Source organism: Mustela lutreola, chromosome 8 (genome assembly GCF_030435805.1).
Source record: "Mustela lutreola isolate mMusLut2 chromosome 8, mMusLut2.pri, whole genome shotgun sequence".
NCBI classification, from domain to species: Eukaryota; Metazoa; Chordata; class Mammalia; order Carnivora; family Mustelidae; genus Mustela; species Mustela lutreola.
In genome coordinates this window covers 140,393,622-140,406,738 of record NC_081297.1, presented here as the reverse complement: position 1 = coordinate 140,406,738, position 13,117 = coordinate 140,393,622, and the positions used below count along the sequence as shown (strand labels likewise).

At 52.6% G+C, this 13,117-nt stretch overlaps 1 protein-coding gene across 1 annotated transcript in view; it reads left to right on the top strand.

Annotated features, from left to right (window-relative positions):
- CACNG2 (calcium voltage-gated channel auxiliary subunit gamma 2) overlaps nucleotides 1-13,117 on the top strand; it is a 112,998-nt gene that overhangs the window by 83,360 nt on the left and 16,521 nt on the right. The window contains exon 2 of the mRNA XM_059186860.1: nucleotides 12,225-12,308. Coding sequence (XP_059042843.1) covers nucleotides 12,225-12,308 — 84 coding nt within the window. The remainder of the gene's footprint in view (nucleotides 1-12,224; nucleotides 12,309-13,117) is intronic.

Below are 13,117 nucleotides of genomic sequence, written 5' to 3'. Positions count from 1 at the left end.
CAGAGGGGGCAGAGGCGTGGCTGGTTTGCCCAAGGTCGCAGAACTAGTGAGCTCCAGCGCAACGCTGTGTCCAGGGAGTGGGAGCGTCTGTGAGGTGCGTGTCGAGCCGTTTCGTTCACTGCAGGATGCCCTGCAGCTCAGCCTGCATTTCGGCACCGGGTTTACAATTTACCAAGTGGGTTCATTAGTTCTCACTTCGTTTATTCTCTTACACCAGCAGGGAAGCAGGACGGGGCCATGTCCCCATTTGACAGATAAACACAGATCTCAGCTGACTTCATCCCTCTCCCCAGCCCCACCGTCCCCACCCTGCCTGGGCCACCTCCCTTTCTCCCCTGGACGCCTGCCACAGTGACCCAGGCAAGAGGCTCTGGTGACTCCGACGGGGCTGGTGGTTTCCAGTCTCACCCCTCCTGCCTGGTCCCCACTTGGCTACCAGCACGAACATCCTAACACACAAGTCTGGTCACATGAACTCCCGGCTTCAGACCCTTCCGTGGCACCCCATGGCTCCAAAACTCATACTTTGAATAGCTTATTAGGTCTGGAGTACTGTGACTGCAGCCACTATCTCTCCCAACTGGTTACACACACATACACACACACATGATTATATCCAGCACAACCATCTGTCCTTCAGAAAGACGAAGGCTCTTGGCCTCAGGATCCCATCCTCTGTCTCTATTTAACCCTTCCTCCTCTCCCTAGCATCTGTCTGCTCTGCCTTTTATCTGCCAATTTCTACTTACCCTTCATGGCTCATCTGAGATGGGGCTTCTTCCAGGAAGCCCTCCTGACAACCCATCACCACCCAGACTGAGCCACGCACCCTTCTGCCCACCCTCCAGCGTCCCACGCTCTGCTATAGCAATATCACGCAGGAATCACCTAGAAACCCACTGCCTGGAGTCTGATCTCAGCTCCTTCGCTCACACTGGCAGCGAAGCTTCAGATGCATTCCTCCAACTCCATGCCTCCATTCCCATAAACTTTAAATTGGAAATAAAAGGGTTTCTTGAGGACTAAGTGTAAGGTGCTAACTTTTTAACAAGTCATGCAAGTTAATTATTTGTCCCGGTGCTTCCTGGACTCAGATGTTGGGAATAGGGAATCCCGCTGCACCAATCTCCTCTCTATCGTGGTGCCCAGTTCAACTACCATACCTGGCAGGCACTCAGTGAAAGTTCGAGAACTGGCTGACATACAGACTGAGTCAAAACATGTGCAGCTTGCCCAAGCTCATGTGACTAACAAATGACAGAAAGGGAGCCAACCGCCTTGCCCTAAGTGGCAAGGCCACCTTTCCACCACACCACAAGGCCTCTCAAGACGAACGCAGAGCTACTGACACATGACAATATTTATTCGTTACTCACCTGCCTCTGGGTCTCTGGGGTTGACAGAATCATCTGAACAATCCTGTTTCATAGGACCCACGCATACTGGGTTCTCATTCAGCCTGGGCATGCCTCCACCAGGGAGCTCTCCTAACATCTTGGAAGTGTAATCACCACTCTCTCTGGCTAGACTGCGAGCTTCCTGAGAGCAGGGACTGTCATGTGATCCATCTGTGTCCCCCAGCATGGAGCCCAGCGAAGGCACTCGCACATACCACTTACCTAGCATCTACTAGGTACCAAGCACAGAGCTAAGCCCTCTCAATACTGTGCTTTGGGCAATCCTCACAATGTTATCAGGCAGGTCCCACAGCCTCCTCATTTCACAGATAAGACTGAGGTTCAAAGAGGTCCAGTGGCATAACTGGAATACAAACCCAGCCCGTCTCCAGACTCTGAGGCTAACCACTGACCTTCATCGCTGCCTCCCTAATAGTAGGAAATGAACTAATGGAACTGTATTTTGGGAAAATTCCTTCATGGCCTATGACAACACCCAAGCCTACAGGTCTGTTACTTCAAAGAGTATGGCTTAGGTTGTTTCCTTACGTGTGAGGAGAGTCCTTAACCTCATCTAGAACAGGCTCCATCACATTGTGAAGCATTTCCAAGGTCTTCCTGTCTCCAAGGCCTGCTCCAGTGTCAACGCTGTGGGAAGGAGAGATGGGGTCGGGCGGGGGGGGGGGGGGGGGGGGGGAGACAAAGTTGGGATGAGGGCGCTTAAGTTCAGGACCCAGATCCTCCCCCATCCTGTCTTAGTGAAGTCAGGCCCGTATCAGTCCACAGGGTAGCCCTGAGGACCACCACCTCCGGCATCATCCGCCAAACCAGTCTCTAAGCCCACCTGCTGGTCTTCACCAGACTCTGTTACATTCTTCCTGCCAAAAGGCAACACCCCCCCACTTCCCCTTCCCTTTGTCCAAGGCCTGCTTACAGCCATGCCGTGCCTTCCCTCACCCACCACCACAGCTGGCACCGTCGCGAGCGAAGGTCATACCAACCAAGGACGCAGGGAGGAGCACTGAGACACCTCTTCACTCATTCATCCGTTCAGTTACTCTATAGACACGTAGTGAGCACTTGCTGGATGCGAGCACTGAGGTTGTTCAACGAGCTGCCTTCTAAAACTGTGTCTCGTATCAAACCCATAGAAAAGACGATTTTAACATGTATCATTATGTTCATTAGGAGTAGGCTTGGCTCCCAGGGCTTCTTCGATAAACTAAAATTATAAAGAGTTGTTTACTTCTTCATCACTCAGCTCTGGAGGTAAGATGCCCGGGGCTGGTGCGGCTCCATGGCGGCGTGACCCAGGCGCCTCGTGCTTCTTCTGCCGTGTGCAGCTCTCCACGCCCGAGGTGGTCTCCCGGTGCAAGGCGGCAACCAGCCCACAAGCCCACCAAGAACGTTTCCCAGCAAGAGCACTTCCCACACGCAGCTTCCCTTTTCCCGGAAGTCCCACCCACCACTTCCGCTTACACCCCATTGGTTAGAACTCCATCACGTGGCCACCTGCTTCCGCGTGACCCGTGCAAGTTCCGGGAAGCTGTCTGCGGGGGTAAAACATGGCCAGATCTAGAAAACACGGTGCTTGGTGCGGGCGTAGAAAATAACTATAAAATGAACCCCCTCCCACCCCGCCCGCATTCTCTGCACTAGGTCAGGAGCTAGAGCATCCCGGGCACTGAGGCCATCCTGGGCCCTCCCTGTGGCCGCCCCCACACCCCCACCTCGGGTCCACACTCTCTTGAATTGAGTATGCTGTTGCCTGCCCAGGCTTTACCAAACACGTATTTCTAAACAATCTATACGGCCTGGTTCGACAAGTTTTTACCTTCTTGAAAATAGAATCCTACTTTATATACCTGTCTGCAGCTTGATTTTCGGTTCAAGGTGATGCGGGTGGGATTCGCCAGTGTTGATGTGGAGAGCCGTGAGCCACTCATTTTCACTGCTGTATAATATCCCGTCCGATCAATATACTCTAAGGTGTCATCATTCTTTCGACGGTAGAAATGTAGGTTGCTGCCGGCGTTTTGCTGTTACAGCGTTTCCCTGAGTGGCCGTGAGCCACTCATTCTCCCTGCTGTGTAATATCCGGTCTGATCAATACCAGGGTGTTATCATTCTTCCGACGGCAGAAATGTGGGTTGCTGCCGGCGTTTCGCTGTTACCGCTGGGCTGTTGGGAAGATTCTCACACACCTCTCCCCGGGGCCTACATGCAAGGGTTTCTCCAAGGCAAATTTCTAAGAGAAATCGCTGGGTATTGGGATATACACAAATTTCCGTATGGCTTTTAATAAGACAGGTGCAAAAGCTGTGGGTGCCCCAGGGGTTCTAGTAGTTGGGATAGTGTTCCTCTCATTTAGGAGGATGGAAATGTGGAGTACATTCCCTGCCCACAGGCATGTGTGCTCACACACACACACACACACACACACACAGACTTATCTGTCCATTTGTTCAATAAACATTTGTCATGCAGCCCTTATCATTAATTTTAAGACACCCCATCAATGTAATAATGATTTTTCAGGAGAAAAGAAACACACTGCTGTAAATGAACCCCTCAACTATAAGGCACATTCCAATTCCAGAAACACTGGAATGTGCATGTGAGCATCTGAGAACCAAGGGAAATAGGGTATATTCGAGGAGCTCTCAAAACTTTGCCCCTAGGATCTTACAGATTTGCACCTACTTATTCCCAAGGATACCAGAACACCGACTCTGATCAAAACAGATACAAAGTGCTTGAAAGCCTCGCTACCCAATCCCAAGTGTGGTCCACAGGGGATGCTGCAGCATCAGTGCCACCTGGACGCTTGTGGGCAATGGAGTCTCCGGCCCCACCCCAGACCACTGAGTTAGCATCTGGCTTAACACGAACCCCAGATGATTCCCATACCCATTAAAATCTGAGAAACAGGGGTGTCCGGGTGGCTCAGCGGGTTAAAGCCTCTGTCTTTGGCTCAGGTCAGGATCCTGGGGTCCTGGGATGGAGCCCTGCATTAGGCTCCCTGCTCAGCAGGGAGCCTGCTTCCCCTGCTCTCTCTGACCGCCCCTCTGCCTACTTGTGATCGCTGTCTGTCAAATAAATAAATAAAATCTTTTTTATGACATCTGAGAAACAAGCAGAGACCCATCGGAAAGGGAAGGAGTCTTTCCAGTTGAGGGCAATCAAGAAAGACTTCCTGAAGGAAACGTCATTTGAAAAAGTAAAACAACATTCAGTGAGTGCCTGCTCTGGGTTAGGAACCACACTAGGGAACTTCACTTCTAGTATTTCATTGCATTCTTAGAATCACCCCATGCGGCAGGGATGAATATCTCTATTTTGCAGCTAAGGAAACAGAGGCACAGAGAAGTCACGTAATTAGCTGCTAATAGTAGCAAAACTGGGCTTAGAAGGCAGATCTTTCAGTCTGGAATCCAGCCACTTCTCCTGCGTCAGATGGAAAGAACTTACAAAGTAGCTGTGGGAAAGCATCAGAACAGGACACACCTGGAGGTTGTAGGAAAAAGTACTCTCTGGGAGATGAGCACTTAGACCAAACAGAAAGGGTAGAGTCAGGGAAGGTGGTGGGCATTCAGACACCTTACCCCACACTCACCCTCCCCGGTGACTACACGGGAGCTAGCACATAGTAGGCGTAACAAACAATCCAATGAACGCATGGACGCATGAGCAAACTCACGGACAACCCCACAGGCGGCTTCAAACCCTCCAGCACCAGCTGTCACCGGCGCTGTGCCAGGGGGCTGGGGTTCCAGCCGGGGAGGAGCCCGGCACTGCCCACCCACCCTGAGGTCTCCCAAATCCCCGCCGGCAGGGAGGGCCCTGCCAGCAAAGCAAAAAGCCAGGAGCAGCAAAGGTTTAAAACAGAGAAAGCAGCTCCCACCAAACCCTTCATTTGCTTCACTTAAAAAATTACTTAGCCAGCCAGCCTCCTGCCGGTGCCTCACCCCCTCCCTCCGTGCACCCGCCCAGCTCTGCTCGGCTCCCTCAGCTTTTCATGAATATGTGGGAAATAAAACAGCGTCTGTTCAGCCCCTAATGACCAGGTTTATGAAGAGCTTATTGTATCTCAAAGAAATGAGACAGCAGTTGGTGTTGTGAGATATTAATGCGTTTTTTACAAAGCTGATGAAACCTCCTTTAAACTACTTAATACCTGCAAGCTGAAATTTCCAGTCTGAGGGCAAATTCATGGAGGCAGAGCTGCAGCAGCCCGAGGCACAGCCCTGGGCTTTTCTGTCTTGGCTTGGCCTTCAGTCCTTTGGCTTTGGGGTCGGCGGAGCACTGCTGTCCTTTGGGGTGGAATGCAGTAGAGATTTCGTGATTCCCTTGGTGGAATAATCCTTTATAGTTCAAGGGTGGGAGAGTCCCCCCTACAGCCTCATGTCAAAGCCAGTGTCTTTCTGTGGAATGGAGGGTGAGACGCCCCCTCTTCCATTCAGCCTGGCCCGAGCCCCTGGGGACCTGGCCAGCCATATCCTTCCCTCCCTCACCCTTGCCCAGGGAGCCTCTACACAGGACCCATCTTCTTGGAACTCTCCAGCCCCCCTTGGAATTTGTGGATCTGCACCAGCCAGCCCCTCTCGCAGGTTGCCCTTCCTGCAGTGGTGTGCTCACAAATATTTAACAACTGGCTCTCTGAGCAGGGAAAGGGGACATCGATTTACAGTACATGCCAGTTCTCGCAGTGCACATCCTCCCACTGTGGCTGGTTTCCTGCTGCTCCTGCGAGTTACGAAGAGGCGCTAACAAGCAGATCCCAGGAGCTGGAGCAAGCCTGCTGGCTTCCTTGTATCCCAACTCTTCTCTGGGGGCCCTTCCCTGAGCCCCTGAGATAGTTTGTTCCCTCTCATGTGCCCAGCACTTCCCTGCCTTTCCTTCTGCTGATCCCATTCCTAGAAATCTCTTCTCACCACCCACTACCTCCTCATCATGCCCTGAGACACACACGCACACACACATACACACGCACGCACGTATGCACTCACATGCACGCGCGCGCACGAGCACTCACACACCTGGATGTGCACCCCTCCTGCGTGCTCCCAGACATGCTCTGCTTCACCACAGCACGTGTCATCCATCTCCCACCACACACTGCTAGGCCCTTGGGGACAGAAGGTATATTTTTTCCTCTGTGTCCTTAGCAGGTTGCACAGAACATGGCATACAGTTGGTGCCACACAAATGTTAGCTGAACAACTCGGCTCCCATATGGCCTTGTGGATTCTCTAAGATAGTGCAATTACATTCTAGTAAATTCTGTGTTGTCTTCTCCCCCTCCCCCAGACTGTGAGCCCCCGAAGGACAGGGATCAGGTTAGATTTCCCTCCACCCACCCCAGTTCCAGGCACTTGGGCAACCCTTAGTCCCTACCTGGGGGAAGGAAGCCTGCCTAAGGATGAAGCCAATGGAGAGGAAAACCAGAGATGGAGAGAGATAACAGATTTTTTTTTTTAAGATTTTTATTTATTTATTTGACAGAGATCACAAGTAGGCAGAGAGGCAGGCAGAGAGAGAGGAAGGGAAGCAGGCTTCCCGCTGAGCAGAGAGCCCGATGCGGGGCTTGATCCCAGAACCCTGGGATCATGACCTGAGCTGAAGGCAGAGGCTTTAACCCACTGAGCCACCCAGGTGCCCCGAGAGATACCAGATTTTTGAGCACCTAGATCCATCTGTACCTGAAGCCATATGAGCCGCTGGGCTTGATGACCACCAACCACGAGGAAACACAACAGATCTCTAGGCTGGCTTCAGGAAAGCAAGATTACACACTCTTCATCGACTGATGGGGTGTCCCATAGACATTCTACCAAATTTAAACTCCAGGAAAAGTGATTAAATGCTGCTGGAACCACCTACCCTTCATGAACCTCGGCACCACTTTATTGGACCATGAGTCCATGGTCACAGAGCTTCCAAGGGCTCCTGGAGACCCCTTATGTCTCAAGCCCATCCTTCCCACCACACTGCCACCATCAGCTGCAGGTACTATGGGACCAATCCCATCTTGACCCCGGTTTACCTCCGTTATTCCTCCGTACCAGTCATCTGTCCTTCGGGGCTCTGCTCACCTCCCCGTCTGACCCAAGCTCCAACTCCCCAACCTTCCAAACCCTGGTCCTGGGCTCCCCGGCATTTTGTCTGGATGTCAGCAAACCCCCCATGTTCCTAACCTCCTTTCTTTTCTTCTTCTTTTTTTTTTTTTTTTTTTTTTTTTTTTTTTTTTTTATTTGAGAGAGAGAACACAAGAGGAAGGAGGGTCAGAGAGAGAAGCAGGTTCCCCACTGAGCAGGGAGCCCGATGCAGGACTCGATCCTGGGACTCCAGCATCATGACCTGAGCAGAACATAGTCGCCCAATCACCTGAGTCACCCAGGTCCCTCTCCTCTTTTCTGCTCACTCTGACAGAAAGCCAGCTGTCCCTCGAGGAGTGGCTCCTGGCTGGGGCAGACAGAGCAGGGAGGGGCAGCGTTGCGACCCCATCTCCTCTGAGCCCCAGGCCCTGCAGCTCTCCAAGCTGTAGGCCCAGCCCAGCCACACCTGCCTCTGCGGAGGTGGATCAGGGCGCCAGGAGCACAGAACCTTCCTGCAGCCAGAGCAGCCGGGCCAGGCTGGGCGCACACCAGCACCCGTGAGAGAACTTCCTTTGCTCTCCTCCTCCCAGTCCCCACTCTGCCACCGCCAGGAGAATCCCTCCCCACCTCCGGGGTTGCCCGGGATGGAGGGCTACCTTCTGGGAGAAGCGTACGGCATGGGACGGGGGGGAAGAGAACTCTGTACTCACTGACATGAAGCAAGTCTTACTCTAACAGAGAAGTGCTGGAAGCTTCTGGCATGGTTCCCTGTGTCAAATCATGATCCGGACAAGGCCATCATTGAGCTTGAAGGAGCCTCACACCAATAGTTTCTAAAAACCAACTAATGATTTGGGGGTTATCAGAATAATGTGATGAATCCTTTGCATATCAACTTGAACAGGGCAAGCAGGTTCCTAATACGTACGTGACTGCATATAGAAAGTAAAAGTGAATGTTAAGTTTTCTCTTCTGTGTTAACGGGGATGAACTTCCCAGTTGCTAGATCCTTTGACTGTCATCCCTACCTCCTGAGCCAACCCAGTTAGTTCATGGACTTATCCTTGACCCTGACATGACCAATCACCACACCCCTCTACAGTCTCAATCCTCAGCATCCACTTTCCGACTCCCACGCCCCAGACTTCCAACTCATTCCCATGAGCCTCCCGCTCCCACAGTTCCTTGACCTCCCACCCAGGCTTCTAATGCATTGACCCCAGCACTCTCCCCTGCCCCCTTCCCCAGCTGAAAGCCTGGCCCATCTTCATAACCACTACCTCCCCCACCGCTGACCGCCACAGACCCCCACCCTGGTTAAAGGCCACCCCTCCAGCCAGACTCAGCCACACCCTAAATGTAGCCTGAGAAAACCACAGAATCTGAAAGGGACCTTCAAGGCCAGACACACGTGCTTCATGTCTTGGGCGTGGTCCATTCTTTCTCCCCGTCTCAGGAAGAAAAACCGCACTCCTTTCCTCCATTCTCAAATCTGCAACCCTGACTTCCCTTGCTTGTGCTCCAGTAATGGTCCTGCTTCCCATCTCATGGATGGGAAATGGAAAATGGAACCAACCAGAAGAGAAGTGTCAGGGTTCTCACCATGTCTACTCATCCCAGCAGATGCTCCCACAGGTGGCGCCTTCCCTTCTGCTACAGCAGACACACCACCATCTACCCCATATGATGCCACCCTCGCCCTTGTGTCCTGGACCTCATCCCCTCTCTCATTGTTCCTGCATCACCCATCACCCCTCCTCTCTCAGGCCATCACATCTTGCCTCTCTACTAGAACATTCCCACCAGCATCACCCACCTTAACATTTCCCCCCAGCACAGAAAGGACAGCAGAACAGCAGTCACCCCACTAGCACAGTGCAAGGGGGATAGAGGAAGGTTGAGGAAAGGAGATGACGAAGGATGTGGTGGAAGCTCAGGCAGCCGGACCAGCGTGTGCAAAGGTCCTGTGGCAGGAGGGAGCATCCGTACAGGCCCGCCGAGATGGCATGTGTGCCGACAGGGAGGTAGGTGGGAAATAAGGCCAGAGAGAGGTCAGGGTCAGACCTCTTGAAGACACAGAGCTTTCCCTAGAGCCCTAAGAAACTGCTGAGTGTTTCAAGCTAGAAATGGCTTGATCAGATTTGCACTATGATTACTCTGTAAAGACGGATAGGAGTGGGTGTAAAATGACCAGTGGGGAGGCCACGGCCGTCACGTAGGGAAGCCAGGACGGTGGCCTGGCCGTGAGTGTTGCTGCCAATGGAGAGAAACCGAACTGACCGTTTTGAGAGCTACTGAGCGCTAATGCAGACAAGACGTCCTGAGGGATAGAGCCTGTAGCAAGGATGAAGAGAGGTCAGCGGTGACAACTGGGCTCAGGCTGGCAGAGGCAGCAAAGGAGAGGCATTCCCTGAGCTGGTTGGTGCCTCCGGAAGGCCAGGCTTGAGGGAGAAAGATCCCGAGTTCAGATCTAGACATGCTGAATATACAGTGCCTATAACACATCTACCAGGACGCATCAGAGAGGCAGGTGGATACCAAGGCTGCTGGTGACTTTGCACAGCCTCCCCATAGCGTCTCTCGGGTCCTTCCTCTGCCCTGGGCCCCCCACTGGGAGCCCAGGGTCTAAGAATGATGGGGCATCGTTCACACAAACAAGCAGGCAGGGTGCAGGGGAGCGGGTATGCGTGTGGGAGAGAGAAGTGGAGAGGAGTGGAGGGACCATTCACGAGCCCTCCCCCACCCCCATCCCTGATCAGTGAGGAGCCTCAGGGCACGTGAGCACCGCAATCTCGAAAGATGCCCGGCACTGGGTGGGCACTGACGAAATATTTGTCAGATTGAGTTGCGAGAAAATGAAAGTGCTTCGCAAATACACCGATTTGTAATTTGAACAATAGGGAGGTTATTTGATCCTCTTAGCAGCGGATACAAAGACTTCTCAGGAGAGAAGGGTGTGTGGTGGGGACCTAGGGAAGAAGTCCTAGAGGGAGCCCAGACCTCTTGTGAATTCCTGAGGATACCCCCAGAACTCTTGGGACAGGAGGCAAGCCCCAGGGGAGAGTTTCAAGTGAACCCCTAGGCTCCTGAGACCCACGAAGCTTCAGAAAGTCCCCATGAGCTCTGAGGAATGGTTTTCTCTTGCAGAAGTCAGGAAAGGAGGTGAATTTGGTGCAGAGACAGCGAATGGGGAGTCAACCAACTTCTCTGTAACATGTAATAGCTAGAAATGTCTCAAATGCCTATCTTTATGAGTACACCTGTATCCTATATAAGCAGGGGCATATATATAAGAATGCCTTAAAATTCCTAAATAAGATCTATAGGACACAAGGAAACCTACTTTACAGGATCTGAAGGCTTAGGACTCTACAGGAAATTAAATTGCTAACACATACCGAGGACTGTATTAATTAGGTTATATTAGCTCCTGTCACAGAACAATCCCAAATGTCAGTGGCTAAATATAGTCTGTGTCCAAGTGTCCCTCACAAGGATGCCCCCAAGCACTTTTCCCGACGTGCCAGCCACTGCACTGAGCACTTTCCCGGCGTTCACTCTTTAATCCCCATGACAGGCGAAGGGAGAACTCTGATCTCCACCTTTCAGATGAGGGAACAGGGGTCTCTGTGATGCCGAGCTAGACCCAGGCAGCCCAGCTGCGGTTGCTGCCACAGGTCGGTTATTTGCAAGAAAGTTCGCCGACATGGGCTGTAGCTGGGCTGGTACCGGGGTACAACAGTATGTGAAACAGATGGAAGTTTCTGCTGTCCCTAAACGGACCCGCTCGTTCGCAAGCCCTATTCCACGCATCTGTCCTTAAAAAGATTGCATTGCATTCAATGGTTCACTTTTGGTCGCTGGTGGGAGGCAGTGGGGGGGTGGGTAGCTGTGACGTTGTGTTTTTACCTGGCCGCTGCTCACCTTCTCAGCCAGCACCCCAGGAAAGATTTAGAGTCCACAGGCCTTCCTCTGAGCATCATTTGAGCCCTGCTTCCATCATTTCCTGGCCACGAGCACTTACTCCCACCAAGAAGCCTCCATGAGCCTCAGTTTCTTCATCTGTACAATGCAGGAGAGAATACCCCACTCACAGGCCTGCAGCAGAGCCCAGCTGAGTTGTATAGTTCAAGGGCCTGGCCGAGGTCCCAGCCCCCAGGGTGGTTCCACCTCCTCCCTGCCCCCACCCTGGAGCATTTCAGCGCAGCGGGGGGCTGGGCACAGAGCATCCCAGTCACTGCTGATGGGGAGGTGCTTCTGCAAACTCACTGAAGGGCCGTGGGAACGTTTGCCATCCTCCATGTGGGGTCTGCCTTCTTTGCAGAGCGATCTGCTGTCTGGCATGCAAAATGCGAGGTGACTCCCAGCCAAGCGGGCGCACAGAGGTGGGTGGACTGACCCGTTCATCAGCCTCCTCGGCGGCAGTCCCCAGCCCCGAGCCAAACCTCTGCTGCCTGTCAAGCTTCCGCTAATCTTCATAAGCCTCAGTGCAGCGATGGAAGGCCGGGTTTTGAAGTCTTAGGCCTTAGATCCTCTCCACGGCACCGCGGGTGTGTGTGTTTTGATTCACCAGGCAGATGTCCAAACAGACAAAGCGATACCTTCCTTCAGGGGCCTGGGAGAGGGCTGAGCCAGCTTCAGAAGTGCTAGAAGTCAGCACGAGGCCAGTGGGCGCTGAGCCCCTGGAAACTCTGATGTTTCAAGTGTCCTCTCTCCTCTTGTTTTCCAGGGAACTTCAAAGGTCTCTGCAAGCAAATCGATCACTTCCCAGAGGATGCAGATTACGAAGCTGACACAGCAGAATATTTCCTTCGTGAGTGCATGCAATTTTTTCTCCCTTCTGGGGGTGGGTCCTGTCCATCCCAACCTCCAGGAGCACTGAAGGCCAGGATTACCTAGAGATCCCTGTCTCAGCAGAGGGCAGGAAAAAGCTGAGCCTCCCTCCTTTCCTCCTGTCCAGAGACCAAAACGTCATGCATGCTGTTTCCTCTGCCTACAACACTAGTCCCACCCCCTTTGTCTGATAAACAACTACCCATCCTCCAGGTCACAGGCTGAAACACCACCTCCTACAGGAAGCCCTCGGTGCCCTTGAATGGGTTCCCAAAGCACAGCACCTTTGTCATGCTGTGGGGTCCTTGTCTATTTGTGTAAACATCTCCCTGGCAGTCCTGCTGATTCTGTGAGGACATGCGCTCCCCCCCCTTATCTTGTCCACTTGTTCCTATTCCCAGTGCAGGGCCCCACACATAATGAGCGCTCAGTAAATATTTCTTGAATAACTGAAGGAAGAAACTCGTCAGGCAGTGTCTGATTGGAACTTCTCCCGAGACAATAAGTGAGATTTACATTTTCCCCCAACAACCAAGTCAAAATCCTGAAGCAATAGCTGTGACCTTAAATCTACCTGAGGCGTATTGAGTCCCAAAGAGAATTTCTCAAGAATCAGCAAAAACTAACACGGTAAAATGCTCCCTGAGAAAGGGATTTCCAGGAGAGGCTGATGGTCCTTGATGCCTGGGACAGCAAAGCCACCTGAGCAGAAGTGGCTGAAAGCTCGGCTCCGGGCTCTCAGGAGGCTCTTCTAGAAGAGGTTTGCTCTCTTCCCAGGAGCGTGCCCAC